The sequence below is a fragment of the Siniperca chuatsi genome, linkage group LG14 (assembly GCF_020085105.1).
Source record: "Siniperca chuatsi isolate FFG_IHB_CAS linkage group LG14, ASM2008510v1, whole genome shotgun sequence".
In the NCBI taxonomy this organism is placed as follows: Eukaryota; Metazoa; Chordata; class Actinopteri; order Centrarchiformes; family Sinipercidae; genus Siniperca; species Siniperca chuatsi.
Window position 1 is genome coordinate 9,607,704 of NC_058055.1, and position 27,899 is coordinate 9,635,602.

General features: G+C 37.6%; 1 protein-coding gene across 12 annotated transcripts in view; it reads left to right on the forward strand.

Annotated features, from left to right (window-relative positions):
* The window catches only part of LOC122887872 (RNA-binding protein Musashi homolog 2), a 239,742-nt gene extending 212,311 nt beyond the window's left edge, over positions 1-27,431 (forward strand). For 3 of the 12 annotated variants that reach the window (XM_044221504.1, XM_044221506.1, XM_044221500.1), the window contains 3 exons: positions 11,667-11,846; positions 15,942-16,096; positions 21,587-27,431. In XM_044221504.1, coding sequence (XP_044077439.1) covers positions 11,667-11,846; positions 15,942-16,096; positions 21,587-21,631 — 380 coding nt within the window. In that variant the 3' untranslated portion in view covers positions 21,632-27,431. Of the gene's footprint in view, positions 1-11,666; positions 11,847-15,941; positions 16,097-20,373; positions 20,445-21,586 lie in introns of all 12 variants that reach the window. The other 9 variants (XM_044221509.1, XM_044221511.1, XM_044221507.1 and 6 more) reach the window with 5 other exon arrangements.
* Positions 27,432-27,899: the final 468 nt, after the last annotated feature.

Consider the following 27,899-nt stretch of genomic DNA (forward strand, 5'->3'; position numbering starts at 1 on the left):
CCAAGGAGAGTTTCCTGGTCCTCTCTGTCTAATGAATGCCCGTCACCTCAGTCACTTTAATCAAATCACAAGCTTGCATAGTACTGTATGATAATAATCTAATACCGAGGTAGTTTTAGCTTTAGGTCTTAGCTAACAACACCAAACACACCAACACAAGTGGGCTGCCACCACAATGAAAGCTATGCTGATGTCGCTAGCATGCTAACGCGCTATGTGCTGTTAGCGCCCTAGCATGCTAACACGCTAATAGCATCACGACTTTTACGAAGTGCATAGAATTGGTTCAGTATTAGAAATACACACACGTATATTTACCTTCTGCAGATTGCAATACAGTTTCAACCAGGTAGTATTACTCTCCGTTAACAGAAGTTATAGACATATTAAACCTTTAGCCGCGTTTCCACCCGAAGTACCCGGAACTTTTATTCCCAGGAACTACTTTTCAAGGAACTAAAAGGTTCCTACAGCCCATTGTTGTGTGCGTTTCCACCGCGGTCTAAAGACCCACGAAGATTAGGCAAGTCACACCCATTAGATTACACCCATCACACAGCTGCATAACTCTATTGTTTTAACTTATTAAACACATCCCCTGCAATTCAGCATAAGGACCTTGTGTCTTACTTCAACGACATTAACAAGATATCATTTTCTACAATCGATTTAGCCAATCCTTGCCTTACGAACACCACAATTCTACACCATTAGTGGTTGGCATTAGCATGTAGTTAAAGTTAGTTTTTGGCTAGGGTAGCAATAGCATGACAACAGTTAACGTTATAATATTTAACAAGCATCATGTGGGCTGTATGTGATTTACCTTCAACTGTCATCCGTTTCCGTGTCTTCCACCACGGCTTCCAGCAGCGCAGTAGCTGAGCCGCTGCGCCAGAGAAGGGTGGCCTGTGATCCAGAGGGTCAAACCACTTGCTCCTCCACCGGTTGGAGCTCGACCAATCAGAAATGTTTAGCGCAGCAAGCCCTACCCCGAAAGTTCCTGTACTTTTGGAAAGTTCCCCCCCGACCTTTTGAGGAGTAAAATAATGTCCCTGGAACTTAATTTAGACCCTGGTCCCTGTTGTGGAAACGCCCTGAGTTCCTCCAAAGGTTCCTAATCCCTGGAAAAAGTTCCTGCTGTGGAAACGCAGCAATATTCTGCCAACATCAACAGTGTTCACATGGCTACATCTGCTTTGTGTCTTACTAGCCTGCAGCTCACTGTGGTCTTATCTCAACAACTTGGCTTAAACTTGGATAAAAACACTGCAAAAGAGTACTTACGCATCTTAAATAGCATATAATTCCCAGGAGACTCCATGCAAAACTGACCCCAAGAACCAGCTAAACCAGTACAAACTGGTTATGTCGGTGCTGGGTGGTCGTCATAGGAACTTCTGAGATGCACTCCGCTCCCGTGTCATAAAAATTGAGAAAGCGTTTTATTGGACGCAAAATTAATATACGCCCCCAAGTGCAGGATGGGTCAACATTTTTTATTGTTTTCCAGGAAATGACAAACTCTAAAATGAAAATGACTTTTTTTGTCATTATTGGCAAGAAATATCATAGAAAAACACTTAAACATCAATTTTGATTTCATGGGGACTTTAAGAACTTTCATGGAGTTCTGGGAACTCAACTTATTACAAAGTTTTATAAAACGCAATTTAATTACAAGAAACAATGAGTTGTTGAAATCTTGACACCTTTTAATTAAGTGTCATTTAAACAAATAAAAGGATAATCAATTTATTTGATAATATCTATATTTTAAATGTAGGTAGTATGAACTGTACCAGTGAAGGGCGTTTTATAGTGTATGCAATTGTAAATGCAATTGTAAATTTATTAAAAGCATAATCTGTACTTTCGGGTCCAACCATAAGACCCATGTAGGAATATGTATCAACATATCCCAGACCTTCTGGATCCCAAAAACATGATATTCTTCAGCCAAATCAGGACCAACTCTTATACCAATGGTTCCCAAAAGTTCCCAAGAGCCCGAGGTCTTTCAAGGGGCATACGAAACAGTACGAGTTCAAAGAAATGTGGAAAGATGATCTTTGGAAACTAGGCAATGCATTTACATTTTGTCTAAATATCATCATAAGAACATTTTCTTTGCCAGATAAGAAATGAATTTTCTTTGTCGTTTGATATATGTTTTGATCACCATCCATGGTAAACTAACCTAGTTATAGTAAAATGTCAAGTTGCTTAGTGTTTCAGTGCAAAGGTGGATTGTCCATTAAAATAGTAGTGAGTAGAAAGCAAGTAAGTAGTAAGTAGCAGTAATAGTCAGCCAATTTACACTAAAGTCATGCTTTCTTTTTTTCTACCACTCTTCTTTACTTTTCCCTGTACTTTTCTATCTACCTGTTATGACCTGATCATTTTAGAGTCAAAGCAACCTGAACCTTGGACAACTAACTAATGATTGTTTTCCATGCCGTTGCTATGCCAATTAAAGCTTATTCTACTGTTGCAGTTGTATGGTACAGTATATGAGTAAATACAAATGTTTAAAAATTCCAATAGAATGACCAACTTACAGTTCACACACTCCATTAAAGCAAAATTACAGTACACACCTTATTCACATACAGACAAATATCTGCAAAGAGATTTGTTCCAAAAACAGGATATAAGTCTCAAACACAGCATTGATTGACTTGTTGGCTTCGTTTAGACATCCTGCCTTTTCCACCCTTACAACTGTAGATCATTCAATAGCTGTCAATAATAGCTCCCCTGACTGAACACACAGCCTCCAGGCTGTAGTGAAGAGTGTCTTTCCTAATCAGACATACCTATTAGAAGCTTGTTGGTGAAAATCTGTTTTAATTGTAACTCAGATGTTGTCTGGTTTGTGCAGTCACTCAGATATAAAGTCAGTAGACAACTGCTGTTTAATGTTGTGTGCTGCGATACCTGAAGATGCACACACTTGCACATAAACACAAAGACAGCTACAGTACAAGTGGCTATAGTGTATGCATACTACCTACATGTGCACACACATACAGACAAACAAATTCACCCACCTGTCCTCATTTGCACTTAATTCAAATCAACAGAGGGAACACTGGAAGCCAATCAGATGCTCTTTCTTTCACATCGGGCTATTTGATTTTGCATTTTCAAAACAAACATTTTTGCCCAACAATTGCAATGAACATCACTAAGAAGCAGGAATGTTGATTTGGGGTTAGCAGCAGCCAGGAAGCAAGAGACGTGATGGCAACCATTATGTACAGTTTAATTCTGACAGCTGCAAATGGGAGGGAGACAAGCAAATGACTATGAATAGGGGGTGACGGGAGGGGGATGGGGGGTGGAGGGTTAGAGTGGCAAACAGTGACATCATGGGCCTGTTTTAGAGTGCTTAAACAGCCATGAGGCAATTTTAAGGAAAATATCACTCATCTCCATGCTCCCTCAGTAAATGGCAGAATCTGTCTGCAAATCAAGAATATTATCACAATAACAACAAGAAAATCTGGTATATGAATGTGATTTGACTGAACTCAAAATATCTGTAGGTTGTTACCTAAATCAGCTGTATCTTGTTTTATTGTTACCATTTATTAACTGTTCTATTCTCTAGAGAAAAGCTTCACCATTGCATTTTGATGATATAACAATATCGTGTAGTTCTTCGTTCTGTGGTTTGTGGCTTTTTGACAGAGTGAAAAAATTATGTATTGATGATTTATTAAGTGTTTGAGATGATGCTAATAACATACTACATGGATTAATACATTCAGTGGTCTCTCTATACAGACACAGACAGAACAGAGGACACAGATTGTTAAGGCTTGACCTTCCTCTCTGTGTAATGTCTGGGGATGTTGCTGCATCTCCGTCCCATCTTACGATTTAATTTGCTGCACACTCAGCCCAAAATCAACTCAGGAATAGCAATTCTAGTGGTTTCATGATTTTCTAAATTCTCTAATTTTAGTGCAGACAAGGGTTTCCGTTGTAAAAAGGAGTTATGTATGAAGTAAGTGTGGATTCTTTGTGCTTTGACTCCACCTACAGTTCCCATAGAGCACCACATATTATATACTTTGACCCAGCAGGAGGGAGGCAGGGGTGGTGGCATGTCACCAAAATTGGCACTCAAAACCACATAATTTAAATGTAAAAAAAACAATATTAACTTCTTAAACATCCCTAGATATATCCCAAGTAAAATTAGATTTTGACACTTGAACCATATGTATTATTTTATGTTTCTTTAAAAGAAACTTTTTTGTGTAGATATTTCCTCTGTGTGTGCTGTGAGGCTTGTTTGTCAGCGATACACACAGAGAGTGTTGTGAGAATGTGGAAGACATTTTCCATCCCTGACAGAGGGCACTTTCACCCTACTCCCAAAGCTCAACAAACAAAATGACAGCATGCTGACTTCCCTCTCTATGACGGACCACTGCTGATGACTAGGTGTATTTTGGACTTCTCACTGTGGCCTGCCACTTGCAGCAAACTATACCCTAGATGCAGCTATAGTTGTGTACCATTACAAGAAAAGTTACTGAAGATGTAGACTCTGAACATCTTTCAAACTTTGCTAAGATACTGTATATCCTACATATATTAAACATTTCTTTAAGCTACCAGAGAATATCTTGCTGCTTATTTTTACATTTGCAAAATTTGGCAACTGCTTCTCTTGCAGTCTAGTACAGTAACTCTCTTGTAATATTTACATTTAAATACTACACAAGAGCTTGCCATACTTTTCTTACTAACAAATACAATAGTTTCCTTATTGTAAAAGAATGCAGGTTATGGTTTTGACAGCTTGTAACCGTAGACAAGTTTCCTATTTTAAGGCAAGAAAAAGTGCCAGTTAACACAGATGGAAAACAAAACACTGAGTTGTGGTTACTTCTAGGACAGGCTAGGCAACATGTTTTATTTAGTAAAAGTTGAATCCAAGGTGGTGTCAGTCCAGATACTTTTTGAAGAGGTGAGTTTTCAGTCTGTATTTGAAGATGGCGAGGTATTTTGCTGCCCTGATCTCTACCAGGAGCATGTTGCACCACTTAATAGCTAGAACAAGAGCTAGTCTTGACGCATGTTTGTGAGGACGTTTGAGAGACTGTGGCTCCAGGCGAGAAGTAGATCAGAGAGATGTGGCTACTGCACAGAGTTTACCATCGCCTGGAGGTAGAGAGGTGCTGGCCCATACTTGGCTTTATAAGCTGGTACCACAGATTTCAACCTGATTTTAACTACTACAGAGTACCACTGGAGGATACAATGGGCAGTCACATTATATCAGTTTGAGGGGCAGAACATCTGCATAGTAAAGCAGCACGGAGGAAATTGCTAATTTGGAGATGACTAATGCATGCGCCATTACATGGGCTAGTATAATCCACCTCTACTGTTGATATGAAGGATGAACCTGCATAAATGAGCCACAGTTGCCATTTTATCTGAGACTGAGGTAGTTGATACATGAACTGAATGCTGATATTAGAAATTTATGTCAACAACAACTTGCTTATTGATATGCATACTGAAAAATCTTAAGAAACACAAGGTTACTAATGTACTCATTCTTTAAAAGAAGACTAATTATCATTATCTGAAATCTCCTGTGCTATAGCATTGACAGATAAAAACAGAGAAAAATGCAAGTGATGCAGGTGGTTCTGACAGTCCAGGGAACTTCACAGGTCCCAGTCTACTCTGGTTGAGTGTTTTCCTGAATCCCTCCGAGCTTTCTGGGAAGCTCAAATGTCAGTCTCAGATCTCAGCTCTACCTGCAGTGTACACAAAGTCCCATTCAGCTGCTTTTAGAGGTCTGGATACTTGCTGTGTACAGTATGTCTGACTTGACTCAGGTGTTCAAAACTGAAATAGAGTTGGATGTGGTCAGTGTTGTGCAGAAATTGGACTGCAGTATAAACTGCAGTGGTGTCTCTGCCAGTTTTATTGGGACTCAGGATGGTCTTCACATGTTTTAGTTCTCCTCATCCTCTTTGTTCTTTTCTCTCTTTTACTCATCTCACTTCTCCCAACTCTTTTTTTCTTCACCAATGAAAAGAAGAAAACTCATGTGACAGACATTTCCAAATTAAGATCATTATCAATTTCCTCCCAACAACTGTGATCATCAGCAGTGCCTGAGAGGAGACCAGGATTGGCTGTGTGCACTGGTCTTAATCAATCTGGCTCTTAGTGAGCTCAGGTCCATTTGTCCCAGATGCTAATCTACAGAGCTCAGCTCTGAGGCCAGAGGCGCTTTACATGTATTTGGTGCAAAATAACATGAGCAGGCATGCCAAGCCCATCCTGCTTCAGTTTTTGTTCAAGACCCAGGGAAAGATGTGACACATCGGGGAGGGCAAAGTATCCCTTTGCGCCTCCACCACGAAGCGGTGGATCTCACAGCTGTGGGTAGCAGATGCTCTGAGGTTACAGGCACAGGCCTTTAGGGACATCACCACTCTGCCCTCCAGGGGCTGCATACATAACACACTCTCCAAAGAAAACTTACTGAAGGCTTAATGGGAGTGAGGTATTTTGTTGTCAGTCCTGTAAATTCAGTTATGAAGTACAGTATGTGTTGTAGCCTTCCTAATCAGTACAGGATTTTCTGTTTCATTTGCATTATATTTATTTTGAAGTGACATTATAACAAACATTGCATTTTTTTTAATGAGACATTTTTTTCACTTATTTGTAATTGCATACAGATTGCATAGTTTCCTGCATAACTGCTTCAACAGATACACATGATAACATTATATATAGTTATAAGATAAATCCCTCCAAATTCAATTTTGTAAGATGTAAGAAGATTTGGCAATCTATTAGCATACAATATCTGAGTGAGTGTTGCTGTAAAATGTAATTCCTCTTGCAGTTAATTCATATTTTCATTCCCTTTGTATCTAAATGACCATTAACTGTATCACCCTCAGATTTCACTCATAGTGAGTCTTAGATTTCTTCAGACCACGTAAGCCTGACCAGACATGTTTGAAAAAATGTGTTCAACCAAAAGGCCAAGGCTGTCAGCTCTGAGCCTGCTCACAATAGGATAATCTGTGCCGACTGTAGATAACTGAGTGCCCTTTCTCAGTCCCAACTAGACCAGACCCACACAGGTTAAAATCTGCATTAAAATCATTTAGTGTGCAAATTAGCACTGATTTACCACACTGTTGCACATTGTTTGTCCATGATTCCGTCTTCATATTTCCTCTTCTTCTGTAATTTTCCACAATTATTCCCCAACCAAGGTTGAAGGTAAATATAAATCAGTAGCTCTGTTGAGTTTGTCCATTACTGGAAAGAACAGTAAGAAAAGGGAAAAGCAGGCATGAAATGAAAAGTTTAAAAAAACATAGGCCTGAGTATGGGTGAGTAAATGCAAGAAGAAATCATCTGTTAAAATTAATTAGCCAAGCTTCTCTGAACACAAAATGACAAGACATTAAATATGTATTATTTATGAAATGTCTGTGCTCTCTGAAAAGGGTGTCTAGTGCTGTTAATTACTCAGCCATTCATTCAGAAAAGATTATTTCAAATGGAAAGTGAAAGCAAGGCTAGACAGCAAAAGAGCTGTTAGTTTCTTTCACGCTATTTTTAAATGACATTGGTGAAAATGGAAAAGCTAATTATGGTAGCTCTAAAATTCAAAGCTAATTTGAGAAGCAGCATGTCAGATTTATTGACATCTTCTGTAGAGTGATGTGGTTTGATGGCCACCAAGGAATCTCACTGGCGCCACGAGGGAAAGGGAGGAGTGACTGCATGAAAAATTATTCCTTGCTGAAATGAAAATAACTTTTGGTAATAGATTTTTATATTCCCCAATTCCCAGCATTCCCTATTTGTTGACTGTACAAATAACAGATATATTTACGTATATTCAAATAGTCGACTTATAGATGAAAAGTCAACATTTTGTTGATGATCAGAATTCAAAATAAAGGCCTTTTTAACTGATGTGTCAGCAAACATTACTGATTTTAGCAGAGCTATAATAAAAAATATTTCAAATACAGGTTTTGTTGTTGTGTAGTGTAAGTGCCCGTATTCAATTCAATTTAAGGGTAATAGCAGGTTCCAGCAGAGCTTTTAATTCTGCAGGTGAGGTTACTGTTTTGTTAACATTTGGATAACAGATTGTGCCTTTTAAATGTTTGTAAGTTAATATGTTGAGTTTCTATGGGATTTAAAATAATGACAATCACAAACTTGGACGCAGAAATATTTTTCACCTTCTGAAGTCCCAACGGGCCAGGGAGCATGACGCTATATTTTATCATCAGCGTGATTAGTTTTATTTTCCAACTAGTGAGAAAAAGAGCAGCAGTACTTTCAAGGTTTGTGATTCCTCCTTCAAGGCATTCACCTGGCAAAGTGGGAACGAGAGCAGGGCATTTATCCACTTAAAGAGAGCCACCCCGATGATGTCAGTAACAGATGACTGCAAGACACTCCCCTCTCCATCGCCTTGCAGCCAGCTTTGGTCACTGAGGGCAGAAGGGAAAGAGGGTGGGGGTAGGGGAGATAATTACCAGTATAAATGAAGCCCTGCGAACGATTCGCACTGCTGGGTCCCCTGATCTAGTCTCCAAGGCAACCTCAGCACGCTCATTTGTTTTGTAGATGAGTAATTACATCCAATTAGTGGCCAGTGGAAAAAAGAGAAGTCCAAGAAAGGCCCATTGTTCTGGATAGATTGTGTGAATATTAATAGTGGGAAGGTCTGAGGCACAGTGATATGATCGGTGATACCAATGCAGCTGTGGGCACACTCTGCCCAGTCTCATCCTGCATAACAGATCAGATAGCCACTGATGAAAATATATGGCTTTGAGAATGTGTGCCTGTATGTTTGTGCACGAGTGTCTGAGTCGTACTCTTGTCTCGATGCCTCTATCCGGGGAACAAAGCCAGTTTCTTACCTGAGCCTGCCACACCTGCAGACAATGCAGCGGCACGCAGAGTCTAAAAATTTCTCACATTTCATTACCTGGCTAAATGTCAACAATCTAGGAAGATCTCTTGACTTCACCTAAGGACAGGAAATACTTACTGTACAATGTATGCGGTACCTAGTGCTGCCCGATATGTGGTATTTTATGGGTAAATTACCTATGCTAGGTGTTTATTGTCCTTGGGAAATGGTTATTGGTTTGAATGACACTTAATGAGATTCAAACTTTGCATAAAGCTGGGCAGACACTGTACGGATTACGAACAAGACAAATTTTTAATCGAGCTAAATTCGTCGTCGCAAATTTTCGTCTGCTGTCTTGTAGTTTGAGCAGTTCCACGGTCCGATTTCCAATATCAGTGCTGTCAAAAGTTCCCTTACAAACTGTAGTTAGCTTGTTTTAATATTAATGGAGTAGTATTTTACATGTTGTGGCTAAAACTGCTGTCAGCTGTGATATAAAACTGAACTTCCTTGCAGAACTGACAGACCATTTTGTCTGCATCTTCCAGCCATCTGCAGCTAATTTATTTTAGTTTTTTCTTCTTGCTTTCCGTTCATAATAGAATTTCACAAAATAATGCTGCCTTTCTCTCTTTTTGTAAACCTTGTTGAGGAGGTGGTCATCTTGTTTTCATGAACTTTATTAAAATTGTCAGTGGACAAAACCGATCGGGGGTTCCGTGTTTGCATTCAGTGTAAGCGCCCACGTCATGGCCGTTCAATTGATCTGTTCAGTGTGAGCATAAAAGTCGCAGGTTTTGGCTGAGCCGAAAGGCCAATTAAAACACAACGTTAACACAACGTACAAGATTAAAGAAAACACAGTGTCTCCCCAGCTTAATGTGGTTCACTTACTATTACAACCTGATCTCAAATAGAAATAACATCCCCATCCAATTTTGACAGTTGAGTAATCTGTTACTAACAATATTTTGATTTATACCTATATTATAATGTGGGCTTGGTCTAAATAATAATAATAAATCTTACCAATATTATTTTGATTATCTGTCACTAGTCTGCATCATGCAAATCAGAAACATCTTCTCTTTTCATGAATAAAAAATGCCTTTATATCCAGTTTGCTATAAGCATATAATCTAACCCTTTCAAATATGTTGCAACTTCTCTTTTACAAAGATGACGTTAAATCTTTTGTCACAACATGGTTCATGGTCAATTGTTTATTATATGAAAGCAAATTTTGCGAACTCGCTATTGAAGCATAGTGAAAGTTCTAAATATGGAAAGTAATGCCTGTTTGGTTCCTGTCTCTACACTGTTCTAAACTGGTGACATATTTGGGATTGGCTTCTTTATGAATACCCAATAACATGGTTTGTGCTATTGTCAAATGTTTTTCCCCATTATAATTATTCCATTGATCCAGTTTTCCTCATTAGCAAGGCCAATCAATTTTCAGTGACATTTGTCTAAGTGAAGTAAATGGAATGATTGGTTCTTGAGCTTTGTTCAATGTGTCAGACATTATGTGACGTACGTGGGAAGCCTGCTGTATTTGGAGCCTATAATTTGATGAGTGGGCAGACAGCCCACAAGTGGTGAGATCAGAGTGCTAAAAAGCATTGGCAAGGAGAAACATGGCTGGTGCTTACATTCCATTTGGCAGAAGTGGACTGTCTCACTCTGAATGGGTAGAGGTGAAGTGGCTTTGAATGGCTATTCGCTCCAGGACCCAAATAAAAAACAAACACACAGCAGGGGAAACCCAGCATGGAAAAGCCGGTGTCACCAATCTCAGTCCCTCCTGAGTAGATTAGCTCTGTTATCAAAGAGGTGTGAGAAGGAGCGGTTTCTTTTAATTGCACTCTTTATATGAGCAGCTTGTCTCAGATTAAGAGGACAAGCAATAAATGTCAACACGACTTATTGCTGAAAGACATTTTCTAAACTGTTGATAATCCACCATCTGTGTCAAAGAGAGAATCATTCGAAGAGGCCAATCTGAGACGTGCTTAGAGTACTTAGTGCACTTCAGAATGCCTATCATCAATAAACACCAATGTCTCTGTATCTCATTCACATAAAAACCTTATCATTGGTAAAAAAAGAGGCTTTAAATTAATTATTGATTGGGGCACTTTCTGTTTTTTTTTTCATTTAAATGACAAACGCTTCCTTCAGGTATGTCGCCGAAGAATTGTCAGTTTGAAATGAGAAATGTATTGACCCGTGTTTTAATGATTCTTCAGTTTTATCTCACTCCTTAATGATTGCAAGAAAACATGGAGGACACAGGTCAATTATGCAAAATCAAAATCAAAGCTGTGACCTTACTGTATATTTTGTTTTTATTGTTATTGGTCCATTTGAATTAAGTCAAGGCATTAGATTAATTGAGGAGGTCTTAATTGTATCCTTCCAGGGAGAGATAGTATGTATCCATAATTGTACAGCTAATGTATAAGATACAGCTGAGCGTATCTCAAACAGACCATATGCCAAGGGGGCCTGGCCACATGGCAGGAGCTGCTGGGTGGGAGGGCAGGGAGGGCCAATTAAAGCAGACAAAATGCAAGGATGTAACCTAAACACGGTGTAACACACCACCAAGCTATGCTCAACAATCTGGACATTGACTTTGACAATGAAAAAGTTGATTTCCACAATGATGGAGTCCCCTCCCCTCCCCCTCCCCACCCTATACTGTATCTCCCAGGCCTCCCCGATTACGGGTTTTACTCTGCGCCCAGTGACCAGAGGGGGGGGCCCTGCTCCTTTGCTGACTATGGCTCCCTGGGGCCCCAAGCGGCTCAGATGCTGCACAGTGAGCATGCCACCTCCGCCTGCAACTCCCCCCTCCAGCACCTACACAGCCCGGATCAATTTAAGAACCCAGGTTTGTATATGCGCATCTATCTCATCCACTTTTTGGACTTTTCAGTTTGATTCATGACATTATTTCATGCAGATGATCTTTTTTTTCCCTTTTCATTTCTTTTGCTTTTGTTAAGAAAAGAACCCCCCCCCACCTTCAGAAAAACTCTGAAAAAAAATATATATATATTAAAAGTCTTGCTGACAAAATAGCATTGCATGTTTTTCCTCCTTTTTTCAATTTCTAATGTAGATTTTCTTTTTCTTTGTGAAGTTATGTTCCAGCCCCTGCTTGCACATAAGGGGCCGACACATACAGAATGTAATCCTTCATTTGCATGTGAACAAAATAACTACTGATGATGTCTGAGAGTACACTGGCCTCTCTAACAGAGCTCAAGTTTATGTGAATTTTGAATAGCAAAGGAAGTTAAGTGTGGGAGTGTCATTTTTTAGTCGACCCCTTTAAGTATTTTAAGTGTAAGAATGATTGCTCGTGTTATTACAGTAGTGTGTGAAAGTCTAACTAGGAAATCGGTAGAAATGCTATACAGTGTTACACTTAAAAGACAACATTTTTTCATAATACAGCCATTACTCTACAACACAAGCACATTTTCATCTTGTGTGCTTTTTCTGATGTTCTCTTATCTACCTTATGTAATCAGAGCTTTCAAAAGCCAAGGATGAGATTCCACGGACAAATAAAATGTACTGCACATTGACATTTCAGTACCTGCATGTATATAAATTCATGCTATTTCTTTGAGAGCAGACAGTAGTCTTCAGAATTACCAATCTTTTTTGAATACTACAGTGTTTATATTTTTATCTAGTTTGTTTATTCTGATAGTTATATGCTCATGATCATGTTTGCACTGACATGACGTACCACCAATGTTTATTTCATCTACAGCTGCAAGTAGAGGAGGTCTAGTTTAGTGGAGTGCCTTCATGCGATGAGGGAGATGTGCCAGTGACTGTGATGACCTATACACAGCGGTTAGGTGCCCTGCCTCTGGAGACTCACGTGCCCCTGCTGGGCTTGAATCCTGCCATAGCCTTCAATCTTGTGCTTCCACTGCTGTGTCTCCACCTCCATTTCACAATAATAGCAGCAAAAAAAAAGTTCAAAACAAAAGGGGTTGTCCTTTCACCCCTTTGGACCGTACGTGTGGGGCCAACTCTCCCCCTAATGGTTATAGTGTTGGCCAGCTGCCCCAGGCAGATGTTGGCATTTCCTACAGACTGTCTGTACGAACTTTAGCACAAATAGTAAAAAACACAGACAGGTTGCATAGAAACAACTACGCAGATGTGATTTTTTGGAGTTCTGAAGGGTTTCTCACAGGCTTGCTGTTATAGTATCTTTGTCGTAACACTTGTGCAAGTGTGGTAGCACTACAGACATAGTTCGCCATGCTCTTTACTTCCTATAGATCTGTTAAGCAGTGTTAAGTGTTTTATTCCATACACAGTTGCATGGCAGGGGGAAGATTGCTACTACTTTACATCAGTGCAAATATACAGACCAATGCCATTGTCGCTCTTAATTTTGAGGCCTGGTTGTAGCATGTTAATTTATTGTACATTATAGTTAACATAAGAGTAGAAAGGGTTTTGTGTCATAAGTCAAGTCACCTCAGTTTTTTAGCCTCAGCTACTGTAAGTCACTCTGTTGGACTCTGTTGATGCGTGGTTGTTTTTTGTTTGAGTTTTGCTTGGTTAGTAAAGCACAGGTTTTTCTCACCCAAGAGGACACGTTCAATTCCTGAGTGAGTCAACAGAGCTTGATTACATTGTATCATAATTTATGTGCTGGTTGTCTGTGAAATAGACTTTATATTTGTAGCCAACCTTGACTCTAATGATATGAAAATCAGACAACACATTATACTAAGTAGAATCATAATACTGTTTATTTGGATGTTTAAGTAGATAAGAGCACAAATGAAAGGTTTTCAGGAAGTATAATTGATTTTTGTGTACAGTAGGTGCCTTATGATGACCAGCTGTAGGTCATTGATTACCCATATTTAATTTATTATGACATTACTGTTCAAATTTTATGGTGAGCAGCCCTGCTCCTCAGTGCTCAGTCCACAGATGAAGATTGTGCCACGCAGATTCGTAGCCTGAAAAGGAGAATAGGATAGTTTCCATATGCAATTTGATGGCAAAGTTTTGTGCATAGTGTCAACATCTGTACTTTAGTACTACATTTAAGTGAAGCAAATGTAACTGGGAAGACACAGGTGGGCAATGTACACAGTGTTCTGTATAGAGTTATAATTTAGACATTCATTAATTCAGGTCTTCCCATTTTTCTTTCAAAGTACTTCACACAGAGAAGTCACTCCTAGCATCAAGTGATTTTTTCTCCAGTCTTTTTTGTCCTTTCAGTCAAATGTACTACCAAAAACTGAAGCATAAGAGAGACTGAATAGAAAGACACTAGTCTGTGTTACAGTGGACCCTATTCTGAACAACAAACTGACCCACATTGCACTTTTTGGGGATTGTTTTGCTCCCAAAGCTAAATGCAGAACCAGTGCAGCCCCTACATTTATATGGAAAAATGAGCTTCACAAGGAAAGGGCTGAGACACACTCTAATAAAAATCAGCAGTCAGGAAATGAGGATTGCCATTTCAACTGAAAAAATCCTTAATTATATAATAAGCCAGCCTACTGGGGGCTGTGCAGGCAAGATAAGAGCACTAGCTGCTCACTGTTTAAAGTCCTTGCAGTTAAACAGCGGTGTCAACTCCACTAGATGTGTGTTTAGTGAAATGGCTTCATTTTTCTAGAGTGCTATACACAGATATCTAGAGTAAGTTTTCAGGTGCTTCTAATGGACCAAACCTGTCTAATATAGCTTTGATAGTGATATGTTAAACATGGTGACAATGATACAGTTTGTATACTGTGTGTGTGTGTGTGTGTGTGTGTGTGTGTGTGTGTGTGTGTGTGTGTGTGTGTGTGTGTGTGTGTCTGCATCAACACATTGAATGTACTGCAGTTACACTCTATATTTCTTCACATGTACTACAAAGACTTCCTCTCAGGCATCATAGGGTTCATGAGCTCATATATACACAAGATCGAGCATTTTCTGTGGCCGGAGGATTTTTCTTCTTAATGCAGTTGTACAGTTTCTTTCATAGTCTGTCTTTGAATAAGGGTGAGATGGAGGGTTATGTGAAGCTGACAGCAGAGGAGATTGCTGTTAAGAGATCACTGCATTTTTCTTTCTCCCTGACTTTTTTTTTCTCCTGTATTGCCAGTGTTATTGGCCTTTAGTAGGCATCTGGATTTCCAAAAGACATTTTATTAGTCTGAGTTGCTCTTACTCACAGGGCAAAGGTGGTAAGTCATGTACAGTATTTCTTTTTTATCCCCCCTGAGTTTGGACCTGCAGATGAACTCGGGTCAAGCTTTTATATTTCCCCCTTATGCCTCCTTCTCTTGTCTCACATACCTATTTTGTTTTATGCCTGAAGTTACACCAGCAGACTGAAAAGCTGAAACACACAGCTGAAAGTATAGAGAATATTTTTTAGTAGGTTCTTGTCTGTATCTATGAATCATCAGATTGTCTGGGTTCAAAATGCTCAAGTGAAGTCTAAAAGTCTTATGTTAATCCTGTGTTACTCTTCTTATTCAACAGCCAATGTTGTTTTACCAAGTACTCCTTCACATTATGCATGGCAACATTTACACTGCAACCTTACTAGTTTATTAGCATGGTGGAAGTATTTCTAGCAGTGTGCTTGTTTTGTGTTGTGCATGATTATACAAAGTGAATGTTACTCCTATGCATAATACGCACAGCATGTAGATTATATTTAGAATATCATACTGGATTCACCCTTAATTTTGGTTGTTTAAAATCTTGTTAAACCTAAATCCTGCACCATTGTGTCAGTTGATATCAAATTAAATTGAATATGTAGTTTTACAAGCAGTAAGTGTCTGTAACCTGTAAAATGAGCAAGTCCTTTGAGGCAAACAAATGAATCCAGTAATGTGTTCTTTTGAGTCATTGCAGGTAAGAATTGTACTGATGCTGATGGGTGTTTCTAAGCTGCTCTGCTCCCCGCTGTGTTTGTATGCAGGCGCCAACCCATCAAGGCCCGGAGGTTTCCCTGGTGCTAACAGTCCAGGGCCTGTGGCTGACCTGTACGGACCTAGCAGCCAGGATTCGGCTGTGGGGAACTACATCAGTGCTGCTAGCCCTCAACCTGGCTCTGGGTTTGGCCCCAGCATCACAGTGAGTACTCAAAAGCAGACTGTCTTTTGTGTCTGACGGCACCTTGAGCTTAGTTGCCTCTTCTGTGTAAGAATACTGCTGTGCTCACACTTACCCACTACTACCACACACTTACCTGCACTATATATGCTCTCACATACCCATACATATTTATACTGCACTCCATATTGTATATATCGGATCTATATTGTATACACCATATTCATATAATACCTCAAGCTCTTTATTCTCTATATTATGTCCTACCAGTAGCATTACTTGTACTTACCTGCACTATATATTTTATACATATATCTGTACTGCCTACTGTAACTGCTGCATATGTTCATACTGTTCATACTGTGTGTATCTACCCTTACTGTTTACTTATATTTACCTCTATACATATTTACATACTCTGCACTTTACTGCTTATTGCACTTCTGGTTAGACGCTAAACTGCATTTTGTTGTCTCAGTACTTGTACTCTGCGCAATGACAGTAAAGTTGAATGTAATCTAATACTACCACTAAAATTAGACACTACGCCAATGCAAACTGCCTGTGATTGTGATGTTCTGTAACTATTCAACACTAGAATTTCCACCACAAAGAGTAGAGCTTACTAATTATAGGACATTATACTAAAAATACTCAAAATAACCACCACCTAGCAAACTTTCAGTATAGTCTAGAAGTTTTGATTATTTCTTTGTAGAGAGGTCTCTACTGCTATTGAGGTCAGGGGTCCCATAAGCATTTTGTACATCAGAGTAATCCCCTTCTCAGCTCTGAAAGTTATGTGTCAAATGCAAATGTTTATTCCCCTCAGCTGTTGCACAAATCACCTCACTTCAGACTCTATGTCACCTTCCCAGAACAAATTTCCCTTTATTTTTAGAAACCCATCTGTCCCAGAGCTTCAGTTTGCTCAGTCACTAGGACAATGCTTCCAAGCAGTTTTTGTCTCAGTGTCCTTGTCCAGGTGTAGTTGCTCAGCCAGGTGCTGTTGCACTTTTCCTATTGCTGATCAGTTAGATGCTGGTTCCCATGTCAACTCATAAGTGAAAGACTAGCAGGGCTAGTAGAGATGACAGTAACAAAGCGGTGTTCTCAATGTGTCCATGTCTACTGCCTGTGGATATGCTCAGATGCCTGTGGTCTGTGTGTCAGTTTAGGTGCTGTGCAGCAGCCTGTTAATAATCTTGCCTCTTGCTTTCAATGTAATCAAAAAGAATCCAATCCAAAAATGCTCGGAAGGCCTCAACTCCAGTGTTCTTGACAATGAAGACATAGCCTTGCAAGATAGTGGCTCCTAATAAAAATTGGGGAATATAATTTGTAAAATAGATTCCTTTTATTATAACCTCAAGTCTTGGAGAGATCCTCTTAAAGCCAATAAAACCATTCGAGGAGTAACTTCAACCAAGCTGAAATAATGAAGCTACCTTATTTAGCATTTCTAAGCAGTATATAAACATTTAGTAAATGGACTATAACACATTATAATGTAGTTGTACGCCACAATTTAAAGTGTTTTATTAATGTACAGTATTTGTCAATTATAACTTTTTCTATGAAGACATGTTTTTATATCTTTCATCCTACCTCAGTGTCGCCACCAGTGACTTAGTGCTGTCAGGGTCAAAATATTTTACCAATAAAATAATTCTTAAACATTGACCCTGTTATTTTGACTACTTACTTTAATAACTTTAACCCACTTAAAATTGATCATGTTTGTCATCCATCTGTGATTCATAAGTGCAACATAATCTGTTCACTATTAAAGAAAACAAATTTCAGTTCTAAATGTATGTATTGCTAAATTAGCTGTCTAAGAACAGGCAAAGACAGGATACTGCATAACCCAGACATTCAAATGTTAGCATCTAAATCCAGTCAAATTAAACTTGGCTTACTTAGCTAGTAGCCCAGAGATTCTATCTTATGTTTAAGGCCTTGTTGTCAACAAAGGGACAAGGTTCATACTCCCCAAAATAAGACTCAATCATCTATTTGTTTACTTTGCTTGTGTGTTAGTCTACCTTGGATCTCACTGAATAATGAATCTAAAATTTTACCATCTGAATTTTATGGCCCCATCAAGGTGCAGCAGGGCTAAGCTCTTAGACTCACTGCCAGGCTTGTTGGGCCATGTTTGTACTGTTTTACATGACTGAACTGAGTGACACAGTATAGGTTATGAAAATAACACCTGCTTTCTGAAAGAAGCTAATTAATGCATGGCATAACTGAGGTGGAATAACAACAAGCCCATTAGTACTGCAGGCGAGCACTGCAAGACTACAGGGTGAAGACACTCTTTCAAACTTTATAGTCCACATCATTAATTTGAATATCCCACTACAGTAACCCGAAAGTACGATATAGATTAATGTGGGGTGTTTGTGGTATTTGTAGTTATTTGTTGTATTTTTTAAGTTGAGTTTAAGGCATGTTGGTCGTGGTATTTTATGATTGTGATTATGTTGTGTTTTGTGAGAAATAGTACAGGAGATTTATCACTTTGTGCAATACATTAAATCAGTGGGACTAAGTGTAACGGCTTAGCAAGGATGAAGTGAATGTGAGACTTATGTAGCAGTAATGTTGTCAGTATGGGGTAGTGTCACTAGGAGCAAATGTGCAAATAGCTCACTAGAAGGCAAAATCGCACATTTTAGTTTTAATAAGTATGTGTAATTGATTTATGATATCCAAACAAAAACAGAGCTTAACAGAAAAAAACATTTTATTGGCTTTTTGCTCTCTAAGCAAAGCCTCTCTTATTAATTGTTTTAGGTCCAGTGGCTATCTGCCATAATCTGTTGGTCTCAGCGTAGGAAACAAAATATTTGTTATGAAAGACCAGGCTGGCTCATTTTCAAAGCAGATTTAGCAGCAGATAGTTTACAGATGGAAATGAGGCGATTTGTTTCCATTATTTTCCATTTGTTGCAACAGTTTGTAACCATCGCTTAGTGCTGGTGCATTAGAGAATGTAAAAACAGTCTTTCTGTTCATCAAATACTATAAATTCTGAATAGAAATGTTTGGCTTTTCATCATATTTACCTTAAAACAATTTAAAAAGGCTAAGTTATAAAAGAGATCAGTGAAGAATATGCTATATTTTACCCATATAATCCAGGCCAGGTTTGGTGATTCCCTTAGCATTTCAAATTGTGCCTGTGATACTAGGTACTAAATCACCACTTCAGAATTGCCCAGTGAATCAAACAGAGTGCAATAAAGCAGCGAGAGGTGATACAGCAGCCCTGTGACTTTCTGCTCTGGGCGAGATGATCTCTCTATTCAGAACATTAAAATAGGAAATGATTCAGAACTGAAATGTGCTTTATAATTCTTTTTTTTTTTTTTTTTTTTTTACTGAGGATGCTGTTGAACTGAATACATGTAAGATCATCATATGTCACAACCTCATGGATGACATCAGAGTCACTTTCTTGTCCCTCGGTCTTACGTGATTTTATTAATCCCTTTAGCCAATATCAAAACAGCCCCTGTGAAGAAGCAGTAATGAACTTAACAGTTTTTTTTATGCAAGACAATTAGAGTGCAATTTGCTGATTGAAGTGATAAAGACAGATAATCGCTGTTGAAAGTGCTTCTCTTTTCACTGTTGTGTTTGAATTCAAGGATTTCTCCAGACCTGTCAGAAGCAATATTCACAGTATCCTGATAACTGAGCTTCATAATGAAAACCATTCAATACTCAGAAACACAGTGATCTTACTGAGGGGTGTTTATGATCCTATTCTCTGCATGCTTTCAGATAAAATCACTTGTGCATGTTGGCATGAATAGGGCTTGTGTGTGTATTATTTTTATTACTATTATTATTATTATTATTATTATTATTACTATTATTATTATTATCTCCTTCACATATTTTTCACTCAGGTTATTATAACCTGAGAACTATGTCAACATAGAAAATAAAATGATTTGAAGTTACAGTATCTTGTAACACAGTATGAGATCATTTACTTTATATAGTGCATCTAACTCTTTTTAACATATTTTACTATTAAATGAGTCTTACTTCCTGTAGTAAAGTAATTTTGCGGTGTGTATATCACTGTTTCTCCATTACAAGAATATTCAAGGAACCTGTATGATATATATGACAATATAGTCTCTTGCTCTGCTACTGAACATGATCAAACTGAATCAAAAAGGTCACAATCATGCTAGCTGAAAAAAGTTGATATGATACTCACCTTTCTTTCCTTGAAATGCATACTGACAAAAGCACTAACTGTACACTTTTAGGGCCCGTTGATTGCGACAGCTTTTACAAATGGATACCATTGAACAGGTGGCCGGTTGCCATCTCATCAGAGGTATTGCATTTTATTTACTGTGCCTTTCTATCAGTCTCTCTCTAATATATGTTCATCATTTTATTCATTGTTTATTCACCTCCCTCACAATGACAGAGCTGGTAGTAAAGTGTCTTCACACATCAGAAGGCCTCTGTTGACGAGGTGGTCTGTATGATGTCTTAATAAAAAAAGACAGTAGAAAACATTGTCAGTAATTCAAACAAATGATCAGTTTGTTTGTGTGACTTGCTGTAGGAAAGGTTTATACTTAAGTCACACACACACACACACACACACACACACATACACACACACACACATATACTACCAGTTCTGACGTCTTTCTTTCTTTTTTCTTATTAACATTTTGTTTCCATCCTAAAATAGTCTTGCACATATTTTACTAGTGCAAACCATATGTTACTTACTTGTCAACCATGCAGTATGTCACATACCAGTTTATAATGTTTTTGATGTCATTACATGACCTAAACTCTGGTTGTCCAAGGACACAAGTCTCATCACACTTCTTCACCACTATGACTAAAATAAATCTCAAATCCAGAACTTTTAATAACAAGTCAATGGTCTTGAATCATTATATTTCCCAAGTTTTCCAGTAAATGGCTATGAGGAACCGAATATTTCAGTTTTATCATGTTTATTTTGTCATTATAATTCATCTTTATTGCTAACGTTGTCCCTCATGTGTACAGTAGTACAACTGTCATCTATAAAACCCATTCAAAATGTCTTGCGCTTTTTGCCTGCTTCCAGCTATGTTTTATAGATATGTGTGATGTGTGTTCAACTCATATGTGTATGAAGAATAGACTTTTTAAAATGTGAACATACATGCACCAAGTTGTTAACCAGAGTAAAATTACAGTTTTTTTTACTGTAATTTTGTACTTATGCCTGCAGCAAGTTTGGACCTGCTGCACTTTATGATAATTGCTGTCACATTTGTTTCATGCTATTATGCCTCAGTAGGCATCCAAAATATGTTATTTGTAAGTTATATTAACGTCCACAGATTTCTGTCATTAAAGGTCACTGTGAATATTACAGAGTGCAGTATTTATGGTCAGGATGCAAATTAAATGAACGGTTTCTAATGCTGTTGCTATCTTTTTTTTTTTTTTTTTTTTATCACCCAGCAGAGTTTATCTGGTGGCCCAGGAAAGACAGGACGAAGTTTCTAATTGGCTTTGTGTGCAGGTGATGCTATCCAACTTCAAGCACTACAGCGTCACCCAGGCAAAAAGAACGAAAGTCGGAACCATATGAAGAAGAAAAGAAAATGTTAGTCATCTCAGAAAAATAACAACTGCTGTACTATAATCCAAACCTCCTATAACTTTACAACCTGGTTTGGTATGATGTTTCACGTCAATTTCATTCATCTATTTCCTTCCTCTGTTAGCTTTTGTTTTGATTAGTTTTTAGAAAGTCATTTTAGTTTAACCTTCATTTTGTGTCATTTGATTTTATCTTATAGTATATTTGTGTAAATGGATTTTGTTTGAAGTGCGGGGGTCATAGCCAAGAATATCTGCAAGTCATGTCTTCATCTTTGTATCGGTTAGTGTAAAGGAGAAATGATTGGATGTTCCATTCAGTCTTTCCGCAAAAAAAGAAGCTCAGTGTGGAGACAGAGAGGAAAAAAAATACAATTTTAAGGAAAACTTAAAGAGGGTATCTAAGTAATAAATCTTAGTAGTTGTTTTATTTCTTGTGATGTCTCATTGTTAACCATAATTACCTATTTTTGGGCAATACAAAGAGGACTCCAATATTTTTATGGTCCTTTTTTATAAGTGTTGTTTTTGTTGTTTAGAAATATATATATATGCTATAACAAATTTCATATAACTACATTGTGAATTCAAACTTGAGAAAAATAAATGTAGCTGTACATATTATTCCAGTCACTGCATATAACCAACTCAGTGAGAGAATAGCATATTTTTGTGATGGTGTGTCAAAAGAACATGTTATAGCGTGTGAATAGAAGAAAAAGCTGTAAACAGTTATTATTATACTTTTTTCTGCTGGAAGACGGTATAATGACCCCAGAGACAAACAGAACACACTTGCTCTGTAAATACTGAAGCTGAATAATTTTACAAGTGTCATACCAGCAAATTTACAAACGGTGAGTTAAGTCAACACAGTTTTAAGAACTAAAAGAAAAAGAGCCTGATTGGTATCTTTTGTCTAACTGTTAAGATATCCGTATCATTTCAAAGAGAGAGAGAAAAAAAAGATGATTTAATCCAAAGCACACTGTACTTAGATGTGAAGATTAGAACTTGAACCAGGCATTTTACAGTGCTCTGTGCATCCTGACACTTTTATACTCTTGAGAGGAACTTGTTAGTTGTATGTTATTGTTTGTTTCACCCTGCTTGTTCCTGATTCATTTTTGGAACACAATATCTGGGCTCTGTGCTAGAGCCTTTATGTAATGCTTGTTCTCTGAATCAGTTCTTTTTGAATGAATTAGGAAAGTAAACATTTTGATACCATACCTCAGCCTTTGTGAGTTCTATTGTGGAATCATTGGCAGGTTTAATTTATTCTAGTGGCAAAACAAATGAAAACACTGAAAGGTAATAAAGCGAGTAATCATTGCACTGTGAGTAGTAAAGTACAGGCCATTTTCCTATTTGCACATGTATATGTTGGCTTTTTAAAAACGGCCCTGTGCTTTGGGATAGTATGAAGGATTTTTAGGCTGATGTATTCTCGACTAGACAAACGCTTCAATGTTTTGAGGTGAGTTAACAGCTTGGGAAATAGTAACTGATATGTTGCAGTGTACACTTGGATTTCTTTATATATTAGACACATGTCTTATCTAAAGATATTTATACAGGGTCAGGAGAAGACACTGAATTATTCACTATCTGTAGCTGCACCAGGTTTTACACAGAATGTGTGGTTAATGATTTTACTCATGACAAACATTTAATAATAATATGCTCCAGAGTGCAGTCCAGTTTTTAAAATCATTGATGGAATGAATGGTGTGTATTCTGAAATACTTTACCTGCTGCAGGTGTATTTGTTGTTTTCATTTTACCCACTTCTTGTCTCATGTCTTTTATTTCAAAACAACCAGGTAAAGAAATATGCTGGATACTTCTAAAGTAAATGATATGGAGGTGTTATCAAGTAATAATTTAAAGAGTAAAGAAAAAAAACCCTTGTAATGTTCAAATGTAAAAGAAAATAAGAAATACACAACTATAAAAAAAGAAAGATGCTTCTTTGCTGATTTCAAGTTTAATCAGAGTTTTATTGATACTTTGTGGTTTATATATTAATAATTGTAATATACTATTAAAATGTACTGTGCATCCATTGCTTTCTCTCTTTCCATTCCCCATCCTCAGAGATCCTACTTCTTTTGTTGATCATTCATGTATTTCATTAGTGTGTAAAGAAATCACAGTTAACTTGTAAACAGAGTGCTGTCTTTGATACCAGTGTAGTGGTCTTTGTTGTTCTCCCTTGCTCTACCTCTCCTTTCTCTCATATTTATCCCTCTCCCTCTCGCGCTCTTTTTCTATCTCCTGTAATTACAAAGTAGATGTTATATAGGACTCATTAATATAATACTTGTAGTGAATAGTGGATTTAGGACCAGTCAAGATAGACCTTTCTCTAAATGATCATGTTATTCTGATATTTGCAGACAATTATTTTGATAGAGGTTCATTGTAATTTATTCCCTGTATGTTTTATTTTTGGTTTGGTTTTGCCACTCTCACATGGTTTCAGCTAACCAAAGCTCTCATGGATGAACAATAGAGAAACAGTTGCTGTAAGATGGAATTGTTCACAAGGCATTATTTGGATCCCCACCCTTGAATGTTTTAAAAGGGGTGTGCCATACTACCTTAAATGCTAACGCTAGATATGCAAAACTTTTATTTTTTATTATTTTTTAAGAGGGACATGAGCTATAATCATGAGTTTTTATGTAAAAAAAAATTTCATATTTTTTTAAGAAACATACCAATGATTACCACAATAGTCATAATATCAGGCATAGTGCTGTTAAAATAACCAGTTGTATCTTTTAATGTTTGTACACTTTGAAAAAATCCCACATGCCTCTGGCGCAGTTATTTTTAGATAATTTTTCTCTTATTTCTCTCAAAACTTGTATTAATAATTCTAATAATTTAGATTCTGGGAACTACATTTTGTTTTAATCCATTATCAATGTTGTTCACACATATTGACAGTATAGAGGCATTGCTGTATAAATAAAAAAGACCTACTGCAAAAGACTCCATTAAACCGAAAACCTCTGGCTCTTAACGAATATTACCAGGTGTTAAAGGATGAGGTGTGGATCAAGGCTGATTAATAGATGGTTAAATTCATGTCCCGACTTTGGACCAGCACCCTAAAGCTGTGATTCATTGATAAGCTAAATCAGAGCAGAAAAGATTACATTAAAACTTGAATTTAAATGCTCCCAAGTTTCCTCAAAATACTATGTCAATGGATGTCCAGTATTTAAACCAATTAGATTTACACAAGCAGCTGTGTTTCAAGCAAAAACAAACCTATTATAAAGCCAATTCAATTTAGGAGCTCAAGCTGTGTGCACACTCCAACCACAGATTGAGTTATTCTGTCAGTATAATTTCAATTAAACGTTAAATTTAGGTTTTATATCCGTTATTTAATTTATTTCACCTGATGGGGTCTTAAAATTGAATACTGTTACATTAATAAATAACATTAGTGTCTATTCATTCTTCTCATCCTGTATAGACTGTCAGATTACATACAGTATGTACAGTAATGGCAGCTTTGTTAGTGACGCCAATAGACAAATTATTCCAGTGAATCCAGCAAGTATACAGGACATTGTGTTATTTCAAAATAAGCAAGGTATCCCAAAAGACAATGTCCACATGTTTAGCAAGTCAAATAATATTAAACTTTATTGTAAAATGATAAAAGTAATTTATCACATTGGACAATACAGGAAAAATATAGTATTTGCCCAAAACTATAGAAAAACAAAGGTAGGCTAAAAAAATAATTTCTTCTTCAAAAAGTAACATGTTCAAAATATTAATGACTTTTATTAACTTATGTTCACCTCATTTGCATATTTTAGTGTCAAAAATATCTCAACAGTATACCAATAAATATAATAGGACTCAATTATGTAAGTGTACCAACTTCTGTGTAGTAAAGTTTTATTCTGACAGGATAAGAAGAAAGTGTTCCTCAGTTTATTTGCAGCATTGTCCCTTGAATTTATCTTAATATTTTCTCAAATAATAAACCTTAACTCAAACCACCTATAAACCGAAACAAGAAGCTCAGGAGCTGCATTTGACTCCAGTTTGGTTTCCATTTCATCTGATAAACCAATAACAGTGCGACAAGTATAAAATACACATTTTGTTTGTTTCACTGTCGCAGCGCCTGGTGGCTCATACTCTATAATGAACCCTTTTTGACTGAAAAAATAAAACTTGAAAGGCTCCTTTTCCCTTACACAATATCAAAATTGACTCTTCTACTGTTTTGTGATCCTGTAGCTTGGACTTTAAGGTAGCATGGCTCTGTTGCTGTAATTTCATTTTATCTTAAACTGACAGCAGTTTACAGCTGATGAATGTTACACATCTTAGTAGACTAGCTTATCCATTTGGGGAGAGGGGAGGGGTCTTGGTTTAAGAAAAAATAATCAAAAAAGAAAAAAAGTCAACCTGGAAGGTGTTGACATTTGTAGTGTACTACCGTATCCATTTAAACTTGAATCTTGAGGCAAGTGCTAGGCAATGGCCAAACAATTTATCCCATCCACTCTGGGGAAAATCCCACCCTGAAACCACACGCACTTATGAGATTTCTGTCGTCTTGGATTCGATTCGTCTATTTTATGAATATGAACAACTGTCTCCCAAAAGCTGGGACATCAGACAAGGACTGTTTCAGGCTCTGCTCCATTTCCAATTAATTAGCCTGACTTTGAAGGCTCATTGAACGTTCTTGAGCATTTATACCCAAAAGAGGCTTATTCATAGTGGTGCTAATGGTTTTAAACCAGACAATGTGCCCTTATCTCTGAGAGATACTGGATACTGTCACAGTGACCACAAAGTTACTCTCCCAGTTCAGCGCCACCATTTATAGTGTCGGCTCTCTTGTTTCCGGATATAACAAAGATCGCTTCATGTTCACAAATCTAGACTGAACTCTTCGAGGTGACAGAAATAGCACAAGTTCAACTGTACTGTCGTGTTTTAGGGTGAATTTCCCCTTCAGTCCAAACCATTGCCATCTCACCCATGCTCATTGCTAAATATATACATACAATTGCAATATATGCGTATAGATGAATATATACTTGCAATTTTCACTCATTTGAACTTGTCTGAACAATGTTAGACTGGAGACCTCAGCTGTATACAGAATATCCCTCACACAGCTACACCCAGGTTCATATAGTCGTCATTATTAGCTTATGTTCACCAACACGAGACTTCACCCCTGGCGTGTTGTCGAGTTTGGAGCAGACCGCATGGCCTAGAGGGGAGCCTGGAAGCTCTTCAGACTGCATGGATGGCAGTGTGAGGCTCTGCTGTGCTTCCATGTTTCTGCAGGCTGAGCACAGAGCTCTCTTCACTGCTGTCTGCCCATTCCTAACACTTGCCCCTTTTTTTTATGTTAACCGACTTTTTATGGCGAGAGACAGACAGACTTGACTGACATCTGAAAGCATCTTTCAGGTTATCATATGGCTTGCTTAAGCCCTGTTGTAAAATAAACACAAAAAAAAACATAATAATAATGGATGGGGGTCTCTCACATATCAAATGTGGAAAGTCTAATTTTATATTTGTATTTTCAAATAATAATATTGACAAAAAATGTCTGTGAAAGGTTTCCATCCTCTACTGTGGTCCAGAAATTGATGTGTCTGTCTGGAAAATAAATAAAATAAACTGAATTGTTATATTACTTGTTTTCACTGTTTCATTGTATTTTTATTTTTTGTAATATATTTGCTAAAGATGGGAAAATATTTTATCTGATATAATGTTTATCTCAACATTTCAATATCATATGTGTAGTTACGTAGTGAATCATCACATCAAAGAGACATTCACTTTCCATAGTGTTTAACATCTGCTGACATCCCATAACTTGATATTGACACAAGACTGTTGTGTGTACTTTGTTTATTACAAACAATTGGGGGGTTTTTTTTATTCCACATTTTCACTCGCCACACACTGAGCATATCGGCGCCGGGACCCTTCAAGGTCACTCATAAGTCAGCAGGATTAATAGAGTCTGAGCACTGAGGTGCATTTGGGGAAGCGGTGAACAAACAAGAGCTGGCGTGTAATTCTGCTGCCCCTCAGTGGTCTCTCCCAGCGCTGGGGAAGATGCAGCGCTTTCAGGAAAAAGCACGGCATCATCCAC